Source organism: Eriocheir sinensis, unplaced genomic scaffold (assembly GCF_024679095.1).
Source record: "Eriocheir sinensis breed Jianghai 21 unplaced genomic scaffold, ASM2467909v1 Scaffold927, whole genome shotgun sequence".
NCBI lineage: Eukaryota > Metazoa > Arthropoda > Malacostraca > Decapoda > Varunidae > Eriocheir > Eriocheir sinensis.
Genome location: NW_026112305.1, coordinates 72,501 through 96,500, shown reverse-complemented (window position 1 = coordinate 96,500; position 24,000 = coordinate 72,501). Strand labels below are relative to the sequence as shown.

The 24,000-nt window shown below is 47.5% G+C and overlaps 2 protein-coding genes across 9 annotated transcripts in view; one reads left to right on the top strand and one right to left on the bottom strand.

Moving 5' to 3' along the window:
* The window catches only part of LOC126994937 (uncharacterized), a 77,756-nt gene that overhangs the window by 44,741 nt on the left and 9,015 nt on the right, over positions 1 to 24,000 (bottom strand). For 5 of the 6 annotated variants that reach the window (XM_050854203.1, XM_050854200.1, XM_050854201.1 and 2 more), the window contains exon 2: positions 19,904 to 21,478. In XM_050854203.1, the coding sequence (XP_050710160.1) occupies positions 19,904 to 21,180 (1,277 nt within the window). In that variant the 5' untranslated portion in view covers positions 21,181 to 21,478. Of the gene's footprint in view, positions 1 to 19,903; positions 21,739 to 24,000 lie in introns of those variants that run through there. The other variant, XM_050854204.1, reaches the window with a different exon arrangement.
* On the top strand, positions 15,248 to 16,265 carry LOC126994939 (WAS/WASL-interacting protein family member 1-like). 3 transcript variants are annotated; one of them, XM_050854208.1, is made up of 2 exons: positions 15,248 to 15,369; positions 15,442 to 16,265. In XM_050854208.1, exons 1-2 carry the CDS (start codon positions 15,288 to 15,290, stop codon positions 16,263 to 16,265), a joined length of 906 nt encoding a protein of 301 aa, XP_050710165.1. In that variant the 5' UTR covers positions 15,248 to 15,287. The 3 variants fall into 3 exon arrangements, with proteins under 3 accessions (XP_050710165.1, XP_050710163.1, XP_050710164.1); XM_050854206.1 differs by having other exon boundaries at positions 15,255 to 15,369; positions 15,406 to 16,265; XM_050854207.1 differs by having other exon boundaries at positions 15,272 to 15,369; positions 15,424 to 16,265.

Genomic DNA, 24,000 nt, shown 5'->3' with positions numbered 1-24,000 from the left:
TATAGCCACGCGCCAATCTGTTTTCCCTGACATACTTCCCCTCCCCTTACCCTCCCCTTCCTCTCGTCCCTTTCCCTCCCCTTCCCCTCGTTCCTTCCTCTCCCCTTCCTCTCTTCCATCCCCTCCCCCTTATACCTTCCCCTCGTTCCTTCCCCTCCCCCTTATACCGTCCCCTCGTTCCTTCCCCTCGTCCCTTCCCCTCCCCTTCCTCTCTTCCATCCCCTCACCCCTCCTCCTTCCCCTCTCCCATCTCCTCACTCCTTCTCTCACCACTTCCCTCCAACTCTCTCCTCTCCCCCTACATACACCCTCATCCCTTCCCCTCCCCGCTTCTCCCTCCCCTTCCCCCCTTTCCTCTCTCTCCTATCTCTTCCTCACCCCTTCCTTTCACCCCTCCCCACCCTCCCTCCCTTCAATGTTGTATGCCCCCTCTCTCCTCCCCTCTAGACCTTCACCTCACTTTTTTTTTTTTTTTTGCTTTGAATGATTTTAAAAGATGCATTTCCCCTCCTCGTTCTTTATCGTGCCCATGCGACGGAGTTTTTTTTTTTGTGTGTGTGTGATGGATGTCATGGTGGTGATGGTGGTGGTGGTGGTGGTGATGGTGGTGGTGGTGGTGATGTTGTTAATTTTTTTGTTGTTTTTGCTCTTGTTTGTTTTTGTCTTTTTGTTGTTTTTGTTGATTTTCTTTGGTGTTATTATGGTTGTGGTTGGTTGACGTGGTGGTGGTGGTGGTGGTGATGATGGAAGTGGTGTTGAACCTTGCATAGTGAAGGCAGGACAAAGCGACACCTGATCCCTGGGACACCACCACCACCACCAACACCACCACCTCCACCACCTCCACCACCACCACCAACACCACTCCCACCTCCACCACCACCACCAAGCTACTCCGAGCCCATGGCGGGCCCCACATCTCTCTCTCTCTCTCTCTCTCTCTCTCTCTCTCCACACACACATGCCTCGTAAAGACATACAAGAGCGGAGAGAATGAGAGAGTGAGGGAATGACGTTGAGAGAGGAAAAGAGGAGGAGGAAAAGAGGAAAAAGGAGAAAGAGAGAAAGGGAAAGAGGAGAAGAGGGATTGAAGATAGAAAGACAACAAGTGGGAGGTATTAAAGGTAGGAAAAATAAAGAGAGCGGGGAAGGGAAGGGAGGAGGGGAGAGAAGAGCAAAAAAGGATAAGGGTCTGGGATGAGAGAAGGAGAAAGAGTGAAGATTATAATTAGTAGACAAGAGGAGGAGAGGGGAAGGGAAGAGAAGGGAAGAAAATGTAAAAAGCGGAAAGAAAGGACGCAGGAAAATGGAGAGAAAAAGAAAGGAAGGAAGGAAAAGAGATAGAAGAGAGAGAGAGAGAGAGAGAGAGAGAAGGAAGGAAGAAGGAGAGAGAGAGAGAGAGAGAGAGAGAGAGAGAGAGAGAGAGAGAGAGAGAGAGAGAGAGAGAGAGAGAGAGAGAGAGAGAGAGAGAGAGAGAGAGAGAGAGAGAGAGAGAGAGAAAAGGGACAGGATGCAACGCTCGCAGGCAGAAAACCATCAACTATTCACCACAGACTGACACCCCCTCCGTGAAACACCATTCATCACCACCACCACCACCACCACCACCACCACCGCCAGTACGTTTAATCACCGCGGGTCACGCACAACCTGTTCACATTAATCACTCACGTTCTGTTATTCGTGTTCCTCTCCCCCTCCCTCTCTCTCTCGATGCTCAAAGTTATAAACACACGAGGAGGAAACAAAACAATAAGTGCCAGGGTCGTGTGGTGAGGTTATGATGCTCTGTTGTTTTTGACCGAGGGAACTTATACGAGGATATGTTATGGTATGATGGACAATGAAATAAAAAGAACCATAAGAGGGAAATTGTTATAGGTGGAAATGTTATGATAGGAAAGAAAATGAAATAAAAAGTACCATAGAGGAGTGAAATTGTTATAGGTGGAAATGTTATGGTATGACAGAAATTGAAGTAAGAAGTACCATAAAAGAGTGGAATTGTTATAGATGGAAATGTTATGATAGGAAAGAAAATGAAATAAAAAGTACCATAGAGGAGTGAAATTGTTATAGGTGGATATATTATGGTGGGAAAGAAACAGAAATAAAAAAGTACGATAAAAGAGGGATAATGTTATAGAAGGAAATGTAATGATACGAAAGAAAATGACATAGAAAATAAAATAAATGCTGTGGGATTTTTTCAGGGGGGAAAAAATTAGGGTATGAAATAAACAAAGACGACGAAGAAAATGAAAAAAAAATGTATGCTGAAGGAAATTATATGGAAAAACTTATAACAAAAAGCGTATAAAAGGGAAAAACAATGTACAATGGGATACTAAATGAATGAATAAAAAAAATAAATAAATAAATAAAACACGACACAAGAGAAAAATATAAGGAAAGTAACATATGAGAAAACGTGACTTAAAAATCGATTGAAAAAAATACAAAACAGTCAATTAAAAAAATGTTAAAAAGGTATTATAAGGAGTTGATGAGGCAATTTTCGATCATCTTCCGCCTGATGCGATGAATAGAAAAAAAGGCTAAGAATGATAGTGATGAAAATAATGATGAAGATGATGATGACGATGAGGAGGACGAGGAGGATGAGAAAGAAACAGAGAGAGAACTTGCTGGATACGTAAAAAAAAAGGGATGGGTGGGAAGAAGAGAGAAAAGAGGAGAGGAAAAGAGAAAACAGGAGGAGGAAAAGAGAGGAAAAGAGAAAATAAAGGAAAATAAAGGAAAGAGAAAAGGAAAAGAGAAAACAGGAGGAGGAAAAAAGGAAAAGGGAAAAGAAAGGAAAGGGAAGAAAGGAAAGAAAAAGAGAAAAGGAAAAGAGAAAAGACGAGGAGGAAAAGAGAAAAGGAAAGAAAGGAAAGAAAAGAGAAATGAGAAGAGGAAAAGAGAAAAGGGGAGGAAGAAGAAAAAGAGGAAAAGAGAAAAGAAAGGAAAGAAAAGAGAAATGAGAAGAGGAAAAGAGAAAAGGGGAGGAAGAAGAAAAAGAGGAAAAGAGAAAAGAAAGGAGAGGAAAGAAAGGAGAGACAATCATGGCCAACGACTCCAAACCCCACAAAAGAAAGAAGAAAACAAACAAACAAACAAAGTCACTGAATATTAAAAACAACAACAACACACACGTAAAGGACATGACTAAAAATAAATAAATAAATAAATAAAATAAAAATACTGCAAAGACAACAGGGCGAGTTTGTAACACTGTAAAAGAACACAACACCTTCATGACTTTGTAAATATTAAAGGAAAAAAAAAAATGTGGAGCAGCAATTAAGCGAAATGATACTGCCCTTATGTGGTGTGTGTGTGTGTGTGTGTGTGTGTGTGTGTGTGTGTGTGCGTGTGTAATGGTTGTGATTTTCTTGGTGGTGGTGGTGGTGGTTGTGGTGGTGGTGATAACAGAACAGGTCTTGTCAATAGTGGTGGTGGTAGTGGTGGTGGTGGTGGTGGTTGTGGTGGTAGTGACAAAACAGGTCTTGTCAATAGTGGTGGTGGTGGTGGTGGAGCCGCTAGTGATTGTGGTAGTGGTGGTTATGGTGATGGATATTGTGGTGAAACTATGTAAAACTGGAGGAAAGGGTGGTGGTGGAGGGGCAGTGGTGGTGGTGGGGGTGGTGGAGGTGGAGGAGGTGGGGTGGAGGCGGTTCAATCACCACCATCTGCCAATCTTCATCCATCACCCGCGGAGACAGGCAAGCTGACCTCCTTTTCCCTTCCTTTACCCCCCTACGGCCCTCCCTTCCTTTGCATTCCTTTCCTCTGCCCTTTCAATTTCCCTTTCTTTCATACCTTTCCACTTTTCTCCTCCCTTCCCTCTCCCTTTTTTTTTCTTTCCCAATCAGTTTCTCCCCTCTCCTCTTCTTTTTCTCCCTTTTCCCCTTTCCCTTTACCCCCCTTCCTCCCTCCCTTCCTTTGCATTCCTTTCCTCTGCCCTTTCACTTTCCCTTTTTTTTATACCTGTCCACTTTTCTCCTCCCTTCCCTCTCCCTTTTTTTTTTTCTTTCCCAATCAGTTTCTCCCCTCTCCTTCTCTTCTTTTTCTCCCTTTTCCCCTTTCCCTTTACCCCCCTTCCTCCCTCCCTTCCTTTGCATTCCTTTCCTCTGCCCTTTCACTTTCCCATTCTTTCGTACCTGTCCTATTTTCTCCTCCCTTCCCTTTCCTTTTTTTTCCTTCCCCTATCATTTTCTCCCCTCTCCTTCCCTTCTCCCATACTTCCACCTTTTCTCCTCCATTCCTTTTCCTTCTTTTTCTTTCTTCCATTTTCTTCTCTTCCCTTCCCCTCTTCACCCCTCCCCTTCAAATCTCCCTCCCTCTCCTTCCATTCTTCTCCCCTTCCCTTCCTTTATCCCCTCCCCTTCACTTCTCCCCTTCTCTCTTTATCTCTTGTCACCCCACTTGTCTTTCATCCCACTACCCACTTCACCCCACGCCACCCCATCCAACCTTCCCCTTCCTTCTCTTCCCTTCTGCAGCTGCTCCCAGGCACTACACTGAGGGAGGGAAGGAGAGGGATGGGTAGAGGGGGACAGGGAGGGGTGTGTGCAAGGTCAGGGGTGGCTCCGTTGGCATAACATCGTGAGGGCCAAAAGGGGGCTGAGTTTAAAGCGGCCGTGACACTCCGAGGGAACACGCGTTTGAGAAGTGGATAGGTATAATTAAGTCTGCCCTTTGGTACGCGATGATCCTTTATGAAGAAGAAAAGTTGACCCTGTTTACAATTCATGTTTGCGGGGTCACTTGCTTTGTTGGCGGCTGATAAAGGAACTAATGGAGATGATCTTAACAACAATACCACGAAAAATATTAACGCTGATTTATTACCTTACTTAGTCTGGGACCTATACCTTAAAACCACACACACACAGCAAGTAGTTTTCAGGACGTCTGGCTTATATGCAGAGTCTCAGTTTATATGCCGAGGAACATGATTTGTATATTGGTGTATCATCCTCTCGCAGACTCCTTATGTTCTTGTGGAGATCTGTTACTGTCAACGAGATAAGAAACAAAAGACAATCATGCCCTCGGATCAAAGCAGCGTCGAGATTAAAGAAGAAGAAGACGAAGACGAAGAGGAAGAAGAAGAAGAAGAAGAAGAAGAAGCAAAAGCGGAACCAGAAGAAGAAGAAGAAGAAGAAGAAGAAGAAGATGGGAAGAGAAACACAGTATGACTTGAAGGTCCTCTCCCTCCGCTTCGCCTTGTACGTGTTTGCTGTTTGCTGTGTGTGTGTTTGTTCCGTGTTGGTGCTGAGGTAAGTGTGCACGTGTGTGGCCTGGGCGGTGGTGGTGGGGGAGAATGCTGGGTTGTGCAGGGCGAAGGTTATGGTGGTTGTGGTTGTCGGTGTTGGGCTGTAAAGTATGGGCAAAGGCTATCATTACTGTGGTTGTTGGGTTGCTATGGTGGTGGAGTGAAGTGGTGATGATTTTACTGTTAGTGATGATTGTGGTTTGGTGCTGGTGATGTATGAATAGTGTTTTGGTAGTGGTGGTGAAGGTGGCTTGTGGTGGGGATTAAGTAATGGTGGTGGTGTGGTAGTGATGCTGGTGATGTGGTACTATAAACGGCTTCCCACTCTCCACTTCCCCCGCCCCTCCCCGTCCCTCCCTCCATCTCCCACCTTCTATCTATGCATCGCTCTCTCTCCCCACCTCTGCTTATCTCTTCTTCCTAGCCTCTCCTCCCCCGCCCCTCCCTCCCTTCCCCATCTCCCCATGCCTCCCTCCAACTCCCACCTTCCATCTATGTCTCGCTCTCTCCCCCCTCTGGTCATCTCTTCTTCCTCGCCTCTCGATGTGGCACCAGCGAGCGTGACCAATCCTCTGGCCTGTTGCTCCCTCGCCCCCACACCTGTTTACTTCCAGCCCCTCAGCCTCCCTTTCTTTCCTCTCTTCTTCTTTTTTAGGTTTCTCCTCCTCCTTCTTCCCTCCTTCTCCTCCTTATACTTTTTATTTTTAGATTTCTCCTCCTCCTCCTCCGCCACCTCTTTATCTTTTTCTACTCCTCCTCTTCTACTTTCAGCCTCCTCCTCCTCCGCCTCGTCCTCCTCCTCCTCCTCATCTCCAGTGCTATAATCATCCTCTCATCATTATTCTTGTTCTTGTTATTGTTATTCTCCAGCTTTTACTACTACTACTACTACTACTACTACTACTACTACTACTACTACTACTACTACTGCTACCAATTATTTTCGTCTATTTTCTTTATCTTTCTGCTTCTTTTTCTTCATGTTGGTTTTTTCTTTCCATTTCCGGGAAGTCAAAAGTGGCCTCATTACTCACTAAGACGATTCCTTCCTCTCAGAACACACACACACACACACACACACACACACACACACAGTTCGCTAGTCTGAAGGTTTGTAGGTACATTAATGCTCTACAAAAACACACTAACAATAAAACACACACACACACACACACACACACACACACACACACACACACACACACACACAGTTCGTTAGTCTGAAGGTTTTTCGGTACATTAATGATCTATAAACACACACACACACACACACACACACACACACACACACACACACACTAAACAATTAAAGAGATATCCTCGTGCTACTACAGAAACGAAAGAAGGTTTTACACACTCTGGAAAAAAAAAGAAAAATCCACAACTATTTCCGTCGACGATGAAAGTGAATAAAAGACAGAAAAAGAAAGAAAGAAAAAAAAAGACTACACGCGAAACAGCTTTTTGCAGATAAACTTTTTGAAACGCATTTTCTTTCCGCTTCCCCCGAAATTGCCGCCTACAGTAATAGCTCGGAGGAAAAAAAAAAAAAAAAAAAAAACAAAACGTGCAGAAGAGAAAGTGAGGTAAAAATAAAAAAAATAAAAAATCCCAAACCGCATTTTCCACACCCGCGCCTGAAAGTGCAAGTGGCGTTCGCTGCTCGGCGGAAAAAAAAGAAGAAAGAAAAAAAAATAAAAAGATCCCAGTGTAACAAAATCTTTTCACGCTATCAGACATTCAGTAAAACACTAGCAATCGAAAAGGGAGCTCGGTACGGTTGAGAACAGATCTTGGATTCTGTAAAACCAATACGAGTTTCGGCGACAACAATTTAACTCGAGGCTAAAAACAGGAAACGGGGCCGCGAGGGGCTTAGTGGGGCCGTAACAGGTGCGTCTAGAACCACCGCACACACACACACACACACACACACACACACACACACACACACACACAAACACACCTGGCAATTACTGGGACACCTGTACAAACTCACACGCCTGACAATTAATGGAACACCTAAACAAATACTTGGTGATTGAGACGCTTGTAAACACACCAGCCAATTAGGGGAACCATGGAACACACACACATACACGCACGCACGCACACACACTAACAACCGCTCATTAATAGAACCTTTGTATATACGCATCCATATAAACACACAAACAAACATACACACAGATAGAAAGAGAGACAGAGAGACAAACAGACCCCCCCCCCCCACACACACATACAAACAGAGGCGGCTATCAGTTAATCCACTCACAACACACACACACACACACACACACACACACACACACACACACACACACACACACTCACACACAGGGATTACCACGACACACAATGAAATACAGAGTTATACGTACTTTTCCCTTCCAGTGTATGCTTAATCAAAGGCTTCATCAACAACATCAACAAAAACAACAACAAAAACATATACATTTTTATTTCTATTACACAGACACATTGACTTCCGCACCACTACTACTACTACTACTACTACTACTACTACTACTACTACTACTACTACTACTACTGCTACTACTACAGAAGCGACAACAGCAACAGAGAACTTAAGAGGATCATAGAGAAGCAATTATACGTAGTCAACAACAAAAACAAGAAGAAAACATCAACTAATACAACATCAATAACAACAACAAGGAAGGATGAGAGACGATTGTATAAGGATGAGGTAAGGATAAGTTAAGGTTATGTTATGTTGGGTGATGTTAGGTTGCCTTGACCGAGAAGACGAAGGGATAAAAAAAATGAAGGAGAGGAGAGTTCAGGTTTGGTATGATAGGTTGTGTTGTGGAAGGTTGGGTTGCCTTGGCCGAGAAAATGAAGGGATAAAAAATGAAGGAGAGGAGAGTTCAGGTTTTGTATGATAGGTTGTGTTGTGGTAGGCTGGGTTGCCTTGACTGAGAAAATGAAGGGATAAGAAAAACTGAAGGAGAGGAGAGTTCAGGTACGGTATGATAGGTTGTGTTGTGGTAGGTTGGGTTGCCTTGGCCGAGAAGACGAAGGGATAAAAAAAAATGAAGGAGAGGAGAGTTCAGGTATGGTATGATAGGTTGTGTTTGGTAGTTTGGGTTGCCTAAGGAAGGGAGACTTGATGTATAGTGGAGTTCAGTCAGTTATTTGAGGTTGTATTGGATTACCTTGACTTAGGAGACGAAAAAAGGATTAAAAACAACAACAAGAAAAAGGAGAGGGGAAACTTGGAGGTATGGAAAGACAGAATATATTGGATTGGGTTGAGTTACTTTGACATAGGAGACAAAAAAAAAATATTAAAAAAAACAAGAAGAGGATGGGAAACTTAAGGTATGGAAAGGCAGAATATATTGAGTTGGGTTGTGTTGGATTGGGTTGGGTTACCTTGACCTAGAAGATGAAAAAGGGGTAATAAAAACAAAACAAGGAAAAGGAAAGATGGAAAGACAGAAAATATTGGATTGAGCTGGATTGGGTGTGATTACCTTGACCTAGCAGACGAAAATAAGAATAAAAAAAAACAAGGAAAAGGAGGTATGGAAAGACAGAAAATATTGGATTGAGTTGGACTGGGTTGGATTACCTTGCCCTAGAAGATGAAAAAAGAATAAAAAAACGAAACAAGGAAAACGAGGTATGGAAAGACAGAAAATATTGGATTGAGCTGGATTGGGTTGGATTACCTTGACCTAGAAGATGAAAAAAAGAATAAAAAAACAAAACAAGGAAAAGGAGGTATGGAAAGACAGAAAATATTGGATTGAGCTGGATTGGGTTGGATTTCCTTGACCTAGATGTAAAAAAAAATTAAAAAAAACAAGGAAAAGGAAAGATGGAAAGACAGAAAATATTGGATTGAGCTGGATTGGGTGTGATTGCCTTGACCTAGCAGACAAAAAGGATGAAACCAAACAAAAAAAGGTCCATAGACGAAACTCGATAAAACAAAACAAGAAAAAAGGAGAGAGGAGACGAGGTATGGGAAGCCAGAAAATATTGGATTGAGCTGGATAAGGTTGAATTACCTTGACCTAGAAGACGAAAGGGATGAAACCAAACAAAAAAAGGAGGACCATAGAGTTTATAAAGGTAGGGTACGCTTCCCCGGACAGGTGGTGGCCGTTAATTAGGATGAGGGCAGGTAGGGAAGGGCCAAGGTGATCAGGAACTATGATGACTCAGGAATTAAACTGTTGCATGTAGGGATGACTGACTACTATGGATGGGACTGTGTGTGTGTGTGTGTGTATGTGTGTGTGTGTGTGTGTGTGTGTGTGTGAGGGGGGGGTGAGGGGGGGTTCGCACTCTCACAGGTAACCAGGGGAGCTAAGCACAGCGGGTCCGCCACACACCACCACTACAGCCACACTACTACCCCAACCGCTCTCTCTGCCATACACCGCTCTCTCTCACTCTCTTACTCTCACTCTCTCACTCTCTCTCTCTCTCTCTGCGTTTTCCGTCCTCTTCCACATTTTCTTTCTCTTAATCTCACTTTGCGATTTCTCTCTCTCTCTCTCTGCGTATTCCTTCCTCTTCCTCAATTTCTTTCTCTTCATCTCACTTTCATCCCACGTCGCGTATTCTCTCTCTCTCTCTCTCTCTCTCTCTCTCTCTCTCTCTAATGCTTCTCTCGTACCTCTCTCTCTCCCTCTCTCTCTCTCACTATCTCACCACACACACACACACACACACACACACACACACACGAGAGAGAGATCATTGATAAAAGAGACAATTAATGGAAATTTTACGATGAACGGAGATACAAAGAGAGAGAGAGAGAAGGGATGAGACGCGCGTTGGGGAGAGAAAGAGAGAAAAAAAGAGAGAAGGAGAGCGCGGAAACAGAGAGAGAGAGAGAGAGAGAGAGAGAGAGAGAGAGAGAGAGAGAGAGAGAGAGAGAGAGAGAGAGAGAGAGAGAGAGAGAGAGAGAGAGAGCAGTGAGGCTGTCCATGATCGGCTTAGACTTCTCCGCACATGATTGGTTGTCGCTCGTTGTCTCCGGGCTGCTGAGTGGCTGATTGGCTGACCTAATCTTTGTTACCTTGTTATTTCCCCTCATCAAAGCCCCGATCCCTCTCCTGTCACCACCCAATCCGTCTCCTTCCCCTCCTCACCACCCAATCCCTTATCCTTCCCCCCCCCCCCACCCCCCCCATCACTGGCATTGCCCTATTTCGAGAGGCAGAAATAGACCACAGTGAGAGATGAAAGAGGGAATGGATGGGGTGATTTTTCCGTTTTCCTTCTTTTTCTGTGTGTTTCTAGTTGTTTTTACCTTCCGAAGAGGGAGTGGATAAGTGTGTTTTCTGTTTTATGTGTTTTGAAGTGTGTGTGTTTTTTTTCGAGGGATCTGAGGGAGTGGTGAGAGGAAGTGGATATGTTTGTCTCTTGTTTTCCTATTTGCTTGTACGTCCTAAGGTGTCAGAGAGGGAGTGGGGAAATATATGTGTGTGTTTTAATGTTTTCTCGTATGTTTTTTAATTGTTTTCCTCTCCGCCTCCACCTCTCTTTTCCTCCCTCTCCGTATTCGTATTTCTCTTTCTCTCTGTTTCATTGTGTTTGTCAGTCTCTCTTTACCTGTCAACCTCAGTCTCTGTTCCACCTTCCCGTTGTTTTTTTTTTTTTTACTTCTATGTCCGTTTTTATCCTCTCCATCTGTGTCTGGCGTTCTGTGTGTGTGTGTGCGTGTGTGTGTGTGTGTGTGTGTGTGTATGTTGTGTATAAACGTCAAATCTCTCCTTCACTTCCTTTCTTTCCTTCCTTTCGTCCTTCCTTCCTTCCTTCCTTCCTTCCTTCCGTCCTTCCATCCGTCCTTCCTTCTATCCGTCCTTCCTTCCTTCCTCCCTTCTATCCGTCCTTCCTTCCTTCCTTCCTTCTATCCGTCCTTCCTTCCTTCCTTCCTTTTATCCGTCCTTCCTTCCTTCCTTCCTTCCGTCCTTCTTCCTTCCTTCCTGCCTTCCATCCGTCCTTCCTTCCATCCGTCCTTCCCTCCTTCTATCCTTCCTTCCTTCCATCCGTCCTTCCTTCTATCCGTCCTTCCTTCCTTCCTTCCTTCTATCCGTCCTTCCTTCCTTCTATCCGTCCTTCCTTCCTTTTATCCGTCCTTCCTTCCTTCCTTCCTTCTATCCGTTTTTCCTTCCTTCCTTCCTCCGCCTCGCTTCCATTGTACACCTTTAACCCAAGACGAGAGAGAGAGAGAGAGAGAGAGAGAGAGAGAGAGAGAGAGAGAGAGAGAGAAGACTTGTGGGCGATATATAACAAGACAAGGATGATCTCTGGAAGCCACTTGCAATGTCACTTCTGAGGTGGTAAACAGGAAGGGAAAGACAGGTTGGGTTGGGTTGGAAAAGTTCTTCTGCTCTCTCTCTCTCTCTCTCTCTCTCTCTCTCATCTACTCCCCACTACTACTACTCCTACTACTGCTACTACTACTACTACTACTGCTACTCCTACTACTACTATTACTATTACTACTACTACTACTGCTACTACTACTACTATTACTATTACTATTATTACTACTACTACTACTACTACTACTACTACTACCACTACTACTGCTGTCTTCTCTAATGATTATTTTCTCTCTTTTCTCTCCATTTCCTCTTTCCTCTGTACAGTTTGCCTCATCTTCCTCCTTATCTTCCTCTTACTCCTCCTCTTCTTTATCCCCCTCCATTGAATTCTCCTCCTCCTCCTTCTCCTCCTCCTCCTTTCTTTTTTCCTCCCCTTCCTTCTGCTCCATTGCCTTCATTAAACACGGAAGAAGCGGTAGAACTATTACTATTACTAACACAAAAAACAAAAGACTATTGCGATTGTTGCCACTACTACTACTACTACTACTACTATTACTACTACTACTACTACTACCACCACCACCACCACCACCATCTTCAATACCAACCCTTTTTACACACATTTTCTTCCTGTATTTCTTTTACCCGGAAACTAAAATAATAGAAAAAACAAGTTACTTTTCCGCTGCCTATAGAGTCGTGTCGGAGTGAGGGTCGAGTCCATTGTTGTGGCGGGGGAGGGAGGGAGGGAGGGACAGAGAGAGAGGGAGGGCGGGAGAGAGAGAGGGATGCATAGGGGGGGTGAGGGAAGGCATGGCAACAGCAACACAACGCCACAACACCCGACACACGAGGACAATGGAAGCACCCAAACTGATAATGTGAGCGGGAGGGAGGGAGGAGGGGAGAGAAAGGGAAGGGGAGGTGAATGGGAAGCTTGGGAGGTATTGTCTATCATTATTTCAGCCGGCCAGCGGAGGTGAATGGGGAGGGGAGGGGAAGGAGGGGGAAGGGAGGAAGGAAAGATGAGGACAGGTGGAGAGGTGGGAGGGAAGGAAGGAAGGAAGGGGAAGGGAAGGGAAGGGAAGGAAGGAGGAGGGGAAGGGGAAGGGAAGGAAGGAAGGGGAAGGAAGGAGGAGGGGAAGGAAGGAAGGAAGGAAGGGAAGGGGAAGGAAGGGAAGGAAAAATTGAGTTAAAAGAATAGAGAGAGAGAGAGAGAGAGAGAGAGAGAGAGAGAGAGAGAGAGAGAGAGAGAGAGAGAGAGAGAGAGAGAGAGAGAGAGAGAGAGAGAGAGAGAGAAAAAAACGAAAACGAGGGCGAGAGCGAGAGAGAAGATTAACCATGGGATGAAAAATAGCCAGGACAAGGAGGAGGGAAAAGAATGGGAAATCTTGTGCGGTAAACATGAGATTCAGGAAGAAGACAACAATGAAACGAGAAACAGAATGCCGCAGGAAACTGTTAAAGGGGCTCAGATTGTTACGGCCAGTCTCACAGTTCCCCATGATCGGTTAGTAAGCTCCCAAACCAATACCAGAGCCTTCGAAATTTCCTTGTATAGTGTCTGGGGTTTATATTGAAGTTCACAAATTTGATGAAGCTATACTAGAAAAGTCTTGTTGTGTGTTTAGTGTGGCATCGGAGACCTCCCCACTTTGGATTGTATGGGATTCTATAGTTTGGTTCGGGCTGTTACGAAGACACTGTGTTGGGCTGTGGAACCGGGTCTTTATGTACGCACCCAAACACCTTTCAGCTCAACAGGCAAACAAAAAAGACATATAAAAGAGCTGAACAAAAAATAAGAAGAGAGGACCAAGCGGGGAGGAGGAAAGAATAAAAGGCAGTTACCCTAATTTAAAGTGGAGGAGCAGAAGGCGGGGACTTAATATCCACGCGAGCAGAAGGAAGCCAGCAGGAAGACAGGAGGACAAGCAGGAAGATAAAGACAAAGAGTAACATAGGAACCGGAAGCAGAAAGAGAGAGAGCAGGGAAACAGAGGACAAGCAGAAAGATAAAGGAAAGGAGGAAGATAGATAAGGAGAAGGAGGAAAATAAAGACACAGAGTAAGATAGGAAGAAAAAGCAGGAAGGGAGATCAGGAAAACAGGAAGACAAGCAGAAAGATAAAGACAAATAGTAAGCTACGAGAGGAAAAGCAGGAAGAAAGAGAGCAGGAAGACAGGAAAACAAGCAGAAAAATAAAGAAAAGTAGGAAAACAGGAAGGAGAAACAGGAGTAGAGGGAGAATAAAACAGACAGGGAGACAGACAATTCGAAAGTTTAACAGGTAGGTCAGCAGGGAGGTTAGCAGGAAAAAGTCCCCAAAAATAAAGATAAAAAGTTCGCCAGTTAAAAGTAAAAAAAAAAAAGAGGCAGCGAGTAATTAGAAATGTAGACAGGTAGATTGGCAGGAAGATAATTAGTCAGTCATAAGGGCAAAAGAGTAGGGTAGGTAGGTAGTCAGGTAGGAATAGGTAAATAAACAAAGACATCGAGTAATTAGAAAGGTAGACAGGTAGATTGGCAGGTAGCTAATTACAGTCATAAGGGCAAAAGAATAGGGTAGGTAGGAATAGATAAAGAGGTAGACGGGCAGTAATAAGGGAGACAGACAGGTAGAGAGACAGATAACCAGGTGAAGCAGAGGGAAGGGAGAGCAGGTAGATGGGAAAGTATACATAGGTAAGTAGGTAAAGGGTCTCGGATGAAGGTAAGCAGGTAGATAGGTCAGTAGGGAAGGAAACAGGTAGAGGGGGTAGAGCAGCGTTACCCTATTATCGTATTCCAAACATCGCAATGATCAGTTCCGTGGCCCTAAACTCTCGTAGCCACACAGAGAACGCGATTTCGGTTGAAGTTATCGTTGGAAGGGTTACGCGTTGATGTTTGTTTACGATAACCGTGCGTCAGAAACCGAAAAAATATGATGTGCTGAGTGGCTAAGTACGATAATTTGGTAACGCTGGGGTAGAGGGTAGATAGAGGGTTACAAAGGCACTCAACCTCAGTAACCCCCCCCACAATTTGGTAACGCTGGGGTAGATGGTAGATAGAGGGTTACAAAGCCACTCAACCTCAGTAACCCCCCCCACAATTTGGTAACGCTGGGGTAGAGGGTTACAAAGCTACTCAACCTAAGGACCCCCCCCCCCCCACACACACAATCTGGCAACCTCTGCTCCCTAACGAAAGTCTTCCACCTCGACGATTTTTAAACTTAGTTAGTGAAGCTCATCAAGCGAGTCTCGAGCCGCGGCCTGACGAGCTCATTAAGAACCAAACAGAAGGGAAAATAACACAATAACTAGGAAACTACAGCAGTGGCTACACACACGACTACTCTGTCTGGGAATCCTCCGTCGAGCTCAAGAAGGAATAAGAAAGATGAAAATTGTAGAAGATAAAATACACTAAAAATACCCGCGACTGCTCTTCTGGGAACTTTCTAACGAGCTCAAGAAGGGAAAAAAAAGGTGAAAATAGTAACAGATAAAAATACATTAACAATACACACGATTGCCTCTCTGGGCGCCGGTAAGCAGATACACAGTGAATGTAGAGAGTGAGATAGCAATGAAAAGAAACGCATTGTATTGTAGCAGTAATAGCAGCGGCATCACTACTGGTGGCACTAAGCCGTGGCGGGTAAGCAGATACAGTGTTTGTAGAGAGTGAGATAGCAATGAAAAGAAACATCAGTTGGGGACCCGCAGAGTGGACGTGTGAGCGGCGAGACTCCCCAGCTGTTGGCCGCTCGGTGCGCGGTGGCGGCGGAAGTAGAGGAGGCGGCGGAAGTAGAGGAGGCGGCGGAAGTAGAGGAGGCGGCGGAAGTAGAGGAGGCGGCGGAAGTAGAGGAGGCGGCGGAAGGAGAGGAGGCGGCGGAAGTAGAGGAGGCGGCGGAAGTAGAGGAGGCGGCGGAAGGAGAGGAGGCGGCGACCCTTGCACCCCCAACATTGACCAGCAGACCCCAGGTGGTAAGCAAGCAGTTCCCAGGTGGCACCCGCCCCGCGGCGTCCGTCTGGCCCCGAGGATCGGAAGGCCGCGTGCCGCTGCGGGCACCGAGGAAGCTCTCCTCGGCCCCGCCGTGCGACACAGAAACCTCCCAGGGACCCCAGGGTGCGGCGAACACAGAAATCGGACCCCCAGAGTGCCTCCAGCGGCGTCCGCCTGGCCCTGGGGATCGGAAGGCCGCGTGCCGCTGCGGGCACCGAAGAAGCTCTCCTCGGCCCCGCCGTGCGACACAGAAACCTCCCAGGGACCCCAGGGTGCGGGTGCGGCGAACACAGAAATCGGACCCCCAGAGTGCCTCCAGCGGCGTCCGCCTGGCCCTGGGGATCGGAAGGCCGCGTGCCGCTGCGGGCACCGAAGAAGCTCTCCTCGGCCCCGCCGTGCGACACAGAAACCTCCCAGGGACCCCAGGGTGCGGGTGCGGCGAACACAGAAATCGGACCCCCAGAGTGCCTCCAGCGGCGTCCGCCTGCCCCTGAGGATCGGAAGGCCGCGTGCCGCTGCGGGCACCGAGGAAGTTGTCCTCGGCCCCGCCGTGCGACACAGAAACCTCCCGGCGATGCCAGGGTGCGGCGAACGGCTATGGCACAGATATCGGTCCTCCAGAGTGCCTCCAGAATATCTTCACCTTTGGAGGTGCCTCCACCGCTAGAAGAAGTGCCTCCGTGGTGCCACTGCAGGTCGGGCCTGCCGTGCGGCACGGTGGGCAGGATCCTCCTGGCGGCCTCGTGGCTGCACCTTAGGGGTTCTTCACCGGGCCTGGCGGGGGGGATGGGGGGGGGCCGGGAACCCAGGGGGCCTTACCCTGGGGCCTCCACCTCCACGGGTCACTTAGAAAAGCCTCCACAGGTACATGCAGAGGGTTGCCACAAGCACCTCCATATTCAGAGGTGCCTGCCCCTCCACAAGTGAATCCACCACTTGGAGTGCCTCCACGGGTCCCTCCAGAGATGGTGCCTCCTCCTTGGGGACCGCCCCTTCTTCGGCACCATTGCCGGGTGGGTCCCCCGGTGGATCCTCGGTGCCGGGAGCAGCCTCCCCCTGAGTGTCCTCCCCCAGATGGGCATCCTTGGGGACCTCAGGCATGGGGCTGTCCTTCTCGTAGGCCGGGGGGGCCTCCCCGTGGACGGGGAGCACCACCCCGGCGTGGTCGCTAGCCTCCAGGGGGAAGCAGTGGGCGACCTTCTCCCGCGGCTCCACGCACACGGGCCTCCTTCCGGCGCGGCGGCGGGCCAGGGCTCGCTCGCGCCGCGCTGCAGCGGCACGGCTGTGAGCGACCCGCTGGGCCTGCTCGGTTGGCTGGACTGGGCTGCTGAGTGAGATGTCGTAGATGTACCGTTTGACCATTTTTGTGGCTGTGACGATATGAAAATAAAAGGTCCTTGATGCGTCCGAGGCATGAACGGGTCTCCGGTGGCTTTCTTTAACTATGGTAACGTTATGAAGAGCAGTCTGTCACCCTCTCTGAAGAGGAGGCGTGCAGTGTGTGGAGGCGGCGGGAACGGCGACACTGATAAACAACGCTTAGAGAGGAAAGAACGATGACGACTGCTGGACTTTCTCAGTCTCATCACATGTCAGAAATGGCCTCAAAGGGCCAAGGCGACGGAAATGAGCATCGCGGCCACGCGCAGCTAAACCGTCTGCGGCGCGCCCCAACGTTATCTCCAAGCGAAAGTAAAGAACAAACCGGCCAAGACGAGGAATCAAAAAGCGCCTCAACGCGAAGAGAAATACAAAGAAATGCTGGAATCCATGAACGCCATTAGCCGTGAATGTTAGGAATGAACCTGACCAAAGAACTGATTGACTTCCGCCTGTCTACAGAAACGGAAGCAGCTCAAGGGAATTAAATATGTATGGAAAAATGAAACGCATGGAATCAGAGAATAATAAAATGCATGAACAAAATAAATCCAGTTCCTGATGGTGCGGGCAAAGCGATACGACACACAAAACTTTCCAAGAGTGCAGGCGAAAGTATTAGTAGGAAGCAGCTCAAGGGAATAAAAACAAACCACAAAAAAGCTCGCCTATGAACTAATAAAACAAGTATCGTAATAAAGCAGCGGAGTAATTACAGAAAAGTGAAATACCATAACACTTGATGACGTGGATGCATAAAGAAAATACCCAATTGCTGATAACATACGATCCATGGAAAAAAAAAATCCTATCTAAATTACATCAAATCACTTTTATGTACATTTTGAAACTTATTGGTCACAGAAAGTTTAAAGCAGAGAACCAAGAGAGGCATCCACTAAATAAGCAGAGGAGCAGCGAGAATCGAGCTTTTTTTATTATTGTTTCCTTTTTTTGTGCCCTTGAGCTGTCGCCTTTGTTGTAAAAAAAAAAAAAAGATCTCGATGGTGAAAACAAAACATACGACTTTTGATATAGAAAAAAAGTCTTCCCACCTTTAACGGAAGATATCACGAAACCTAAAATGAATAAAGACAAATAAATACATACATAAACAAACATGACATTCCGTTGATGTTGATGAAAGGTTACAGTGAATCAGAAGACATTATAATCGCAACAGACGAACAAACACTTTTTTATTTTTTTATTTTTTTACAGCTAAGGAGACAGTTCAAGGGCGTAAAGAAAAATATAAAAAAGCCCGCTACTTACTGCTTCTGAATAGAGGTCAAAGGAGTGTCCAAAAAACAATAGACTACAACAACAGCAAATCTTACACTAAAAAAAAAAAAAAAAAAAAAAAAAAAAAAAACACGAAAACAAAACAAAACACGATGAACACAACAATGGGAAACAACATCAACAAACCTTAACACTACAAAAACACGAGCAAACAAACAAGCAAACAAACACCGTGAACACAACAAGAGAAAACAACAACAACAACAACAGCAATCCTTACACGACAAATACCCAATAATAATAATAATAATAATAATAATAATAATAATAATGATAACATATGCCAAGGGAGCGGAAAACGAGAAAATGAATGAACGCTCAGATTGACACACCAGATGAAGGTTTAACAGGTAACCCCCCCCCGACCCCCTCTTACTCCCCCCCCCGCGTCCAGGTAACCAACCCCCCTTTCCCTTTCACTAGCCCCCCTTCCCCCATCCCTTAACCTCCCTTCCCCCATCCAGGTAACCCCCCTTTCCCCCTTACAAGTCTCCCTTCCCCCATCCTTTACGAGTCTCCCTTCCCCCATCCTTTAAGAGTCTCCCTTCCCCCATCCTTTAAGAGTCTCCCTTCCCCCATCCCACCACTTCCCCGCCTTTCCCTTTTACTAGCCTTCCTTCCCCCATCCCTTAACCCCTCTCCCTTACTAAGCCCCCCTACCCATCCTGGTAACCCCCCTTTAACCTTTACTAGCTTCCATTCCCCTATTCTAGCATCCCCCTTTCCCCCGCCTCCCCCTCTTCCCACTCCCCCATTCAGCCCGGTTCGCCGTTCCATTCTCCCAGGTAAATGTAACGTGTGATTGTGACGCGCTTTGTGAATTCATCTCCGACGCCGCAGAATGGAAGGTGTGCGTGCGTGTGTGTGTGTGTTTTGCGGCAATCAGAACTCAGTCTCGCGGGTATTGGCGTGTGATACAAGGCGGAGGGTGGGAAGTGGGGGACGCGGGGAGGGAGGGAGGGAGGGGGCGCAAAATACTGTCCAATTAAAAGTATTTGGCAGACTTTCTGTCTTCATGAGAGGAAAGACGAGGAAGAAACCAACCCACTTAAAACAATTCTCCCTTTCAATCTTCTTCCGTCCCCGTCTTACCCAGTTCTTTCCTTTCTTGTGGAGACAGGTGTGTGTGTGTGTGTGTGTGTGTGTGTGTGGGGGGGGGGGGGGGGGTGTCCTGAGCGTGTCCTGCAGTGGTCAGGTGTGTGGCAGGCAGCGTGGGAGCAATACCCAGACGTCATCGCTGAGCGGCGGACCGTTATCACTCCCGCCGCAGCGTCCAGCAGTGTTGCCGGCGGTTAGGTGGTATTTATTACGGGGCGTGGAGGGTCCCGGCAACACACAACGGTCCGGGCCGCCGGGGGGTGCTGGCACACTAAGTGAAGGGGCAATGGAGCGAGGACACACCATACTCGCCGCCACGCCCCGCCACGGCAACTCTACAAACCCGTCCTGCCGCCCCTAAGTTCCCTAACCTGTGAAAGTTCCAGCCTCGCCAGACACTCTGCCCTACCCTGCCCTGCCCAACCCTACCATACCCTGTCCTGCCCTAGCATGACCTCCCCCCCCTCCGGTCACGGAGTGCAACAGAGGCGCGGGTGGGTGTGGTCAGGGGAAGGTACTTACCTGATGACATTCAGGATGTTGTCGATGGAGAAGCGCGGGCGGCGGTCACGGCCGTGCGGGTGCGGGTGGGCGTCCAGCTCCAGCAGGGCGGGGCGGGAGCGGTCCCCGTCCGTCTCGTCCTCGGAGAGCGTCCCCGGAGTGTCGCCCCCGAAGTAATCATCCACAGCAAAGTCTGTGAGGTTGTGGAACGAGAGGGCACGACCGTCCCTTCTGACGGACAAGCCCTCCTTGCGGGGCACCTCCCCCTGTTTCTGCTGCTGCCGCTGCTCCTCGGCATCCAGCGAGGGCAGGCTGCCGCGCTTCTTGCGGTAGTGGAATTCCATCAGGAGGTCCCTCACGCGCGAGTCCTTTGCCAAGAAGCGTCGCTTCCGCTTTTTCTTGTTCACAATGATGTCGGACTCGGAGTTGGAGCGAGTGCGGGTCAGGTGGGGCTTGTTCAGGACAGCGGCTGCCTTCCGTGGCGCAGGGGCGGCGGGGGCCGGCGCCGCGGGCCGGGGCGGGACAGAGTCATCCTCCTCGTGATTCCGATGACCACGCATCCGGAATATGTGCACCTTCTCATCCCAAGCACTCCAGCGCCTCTTCTTGAGGTCAAGGCCATGTTTGCGGAAGCGGCCCAAAAGACGAGAGTTGATGGCCGCGGGGGGCACCTCGCGAGGCTCTGGGTCAAGCGACTCCTCGAGTTTCTCCGCGTCGACAAGGGAGCCGGCGCGGCTCCGCCCGTGCAGCAGCAGCTCATGGTGGGAGTGGGAGCGCATCCTGGATATGAACTTTTTCACCTTGGAGTCCGAGGAGGCATCGCGGCGATTTTCCTCCACAATGGAGGCGGAGCGCTCCCTGACAATCTCCTTGGTCTTGTACTGGCGTGAGCGTGGCAGGTGCCGCTCCTTGGCCTTGCCGGTGTTGAGATGGTCCTGCGAGGCACACAGCCGCTCCGGCGCCGCCTTCAGGAAGCCGTGGCTGTCGGACAACACCTCGGTGGAGGCGTGACGCGATCGGTCCCCGTTGGACTTGAAGACCGATGAGTCGTCGCTGCCGGCGTCACTCCACGAGGCCTCGGAGCAGAAAGAGTTGAGGGAAGGAGAGCGGGTGTTGGGGGTGCAGGAGCCGCTGGAGGGGCCGCTGGGGGTGCCCCACATGGTGATGTTCACCTCCGGGGGCGGCGTGTTGCACCAGTACTCGTCGCCGTCGGCCCCCAGCACCACCACCACTGGGTGCGGTATTTCCCCCTCCGCGTCCCTCCAGGAGTCCTCCACGCCGTTGTTCACGGCTTCCATGACTGTCTGCCTGTGCGCCTCGTCTCAGTGAGCACGAGAAGCCGCCTCAACCACCACCACCACCACCACAGTCAGCATTCCTGGCGCACAAAGCAGTTCAGCCACGCGGGACGCTGCCACTGCCTTCACCTTACAAAGGTCACGCCACACACGGCAGCAGCAGCGGCAGTTTGGCGACCACGCCGACACCAGGGAACATTTCACTCCCGCACACCGCGGCTCACCAGCACAACGAAACACCTCACAAACGCTGGGTCATTACCGCTCGCGTCTCGCTAGTCAAGCTTCCTCCTCAGATCTACGAGACAAAGATAATGAGTCATGGAAACAGAGGAACACCAATGATTGTTTGCATAAGCCAAGGCAACACTCCGCCGCCCCTCGGGAGGCTGGTGGTGCCGCGCGGCCCTGTGCCCCTCAGGTAACCCAGGTGAGAGAGGTGCACGAGACCGAGGCTGCAGGTAATGTTTCCCTCTCTCGCACCCTCATTCACCTGCTTTTTTTTCCCTCCCTGGCCCTTTTACCTCGTATTTTACCTTGCACACCTCTAATTTAACTCTCTCTCTCTCTCTCTCTCTCTCTCTCTCCACATTAAACTGGTCTTGCGAAAGTTGATCCGTCTAGTTTTTGTAGTGACATTCACCGCGCCAGAGTTTGTGGGGTAATGGCGGGGGTGGTGAGGGGCGGTGGTGCCGGCGGTGGTGAAGGTGGTGGTGGCGGTGGTTGAGTGGAGGTGATGGTGGAGTGGGAGGTAAGTGTAGGCCGTGGAGCTAGGGCTGATGATGGTGATTGTGGTGGTGATGGTGGTGGTGGTGGTGGTGAGGGAAAGGAAGGGATACATCAAGGTGAAGGTTGTGGGTGTGGTGATGATGGTGGTGAAGGTGATGAGGGTGAAGGCTAAAGATAAAGATGGTGGTGGTGGTGATGGTAGTGGTGGTGGTGATTGTAGTGGTATTGATGTAGATGATGCATAGAGGTGGTGGTGGTGATAAAGGGGGGGAAGGGGAAGGGGGAGCAAGTGGTGATGAACAGTGAAAGTGGAATGGTGATGAAAACGAAGTGTTGATGGTGATTCTGTAAGTGTATGGTTATGTATACCTGGTCTTGTCCACACACACACACACACACACACACACACAGGGACGCATAACACAAACACTCCATTATTCACACATACATATTGCTCTGTTGACTGACTGACTGACTGACTGACTGATTGGCTGACTAAATTAACCCAGAAACTCGGTCATGCACTCACTCTCACTCAACTCACTCACACTCACTCACTCACTCACTCGCTCTCACTCACACGAACGCTGACCAAGCTGATTGACACTAGTAATCGGAAAACGCTAATGGGATCTGAACTCAATATGCTTTTTACTCCTTTCTCTGTTATTTCCATTTTTATTTTCCATTTCGCATAGGTCTAAAAATGATCCTGCCTTCTTCTTTAGCCTTTTTTTTTCCTTTCTTTTGTGGTTTGTTCTTGTTCTTTGTCTTATTCAATTTATTTTTTCTCCTTTCTTGTTTTCATTTTTATTTTCCATTTCGCATAGGCCTAAAATTTTCCTGCCTCCTTCTTTTGCCATTTTTCTTTTTTGTGGGTTGTTCTTGTTCTTTCACTTATTCGATTTATTTTCCTTCTTTCTCTTATTTCCATTTTTATTTTCCATTTCGCGTAGGCCTAAAAATATTCTGCCCTTTCAAACACCAATTTCTTCATTTTTTTGTGTTTTTTGTACGTGATTTTTTCTCTTATTCGATTTATTTTTCCTTCTTTCTTTCTTATTTTCATTTCTATTTTCTGTTTCGCGTAGGCCTAAAATTACCCTGCCTCTCTTTAAACACCAATTTCTTAATTTTTTTGTGTGTGTTTTTTGTTCGTGTTATTTTTTTACTCAATTTATTTTTCCTCCTTTCTCTTTTATTTCCATTTTTATTTTCTATTTCGCGTAGGCCTAAAAATATTCTGCCTCTTTCAAACACCAATTTCTTCCTTTTTTCGTTTTTTCTCTCTTATTCGATTTATTTTTCCTTCTTTCTCTCTTATTTTCATTTCTATTTTCTATTTCGCATAGGCCTAAAATTATCCTGCCTCTCTTGTATCAATTTCTACCTCTTTTGTGATCCATTTTTGTTCTTGTTTTCTCTCTCTTTCTCCCCTCGTTCTTCTTTTTTGGTCTTCTTTCTGTGATTTTATTTTCATTTTTTTTATTCATCCTACTCTTTCTTCTCTTCCTTCCACCCCAGCTGTTCCCTTCCTCTTTTTCATATTTAACTTTCCTCTTGTTTCTCTTTTTTTCAATTCTTCCTCCTCCTTCTCTTCCCCTCTCGGTTTTCTTTCGCCTCGCTTCTAACTTGTTTTTCTTTCATGGGTCACTTAGTTATTTTTGTTCCTCTTGTCTTCTCCAGCTTTCTTTTTTTCTCTCTCTGTCTTCGCTCCTTCTTTCCCTTTCTCTCTTACTCGCTTTCTTTCCTTTCTTCCGTTATTTTTGTTCCTCCTGTCTTCTCCAGTTTTCTTTTTCTCTCTCTTCCTGTCTTCCCTCCTTCCTTCCTCTTCTCTCTCTCACTCGCTTTCTTTCCTCCTTCCTTCCTTCCTTCCTTCAGTCTTTGCAAGTTTTCTCTATTTCGCCATTTTTTGATCGTCTTTTGTTTTGGTCTTTAACTAATTCACGACTATTCTCATCTTCGCTATTTCTCGTTAGTCTTTTGTTTTGGTTTTTGTTATCTAATTCACTACTGTTATCACCACCATCCACTTTACGATCGTCTTTTGTTTTGGTCTTTGTTAACTAATTCACGACTGTTATCACCGCC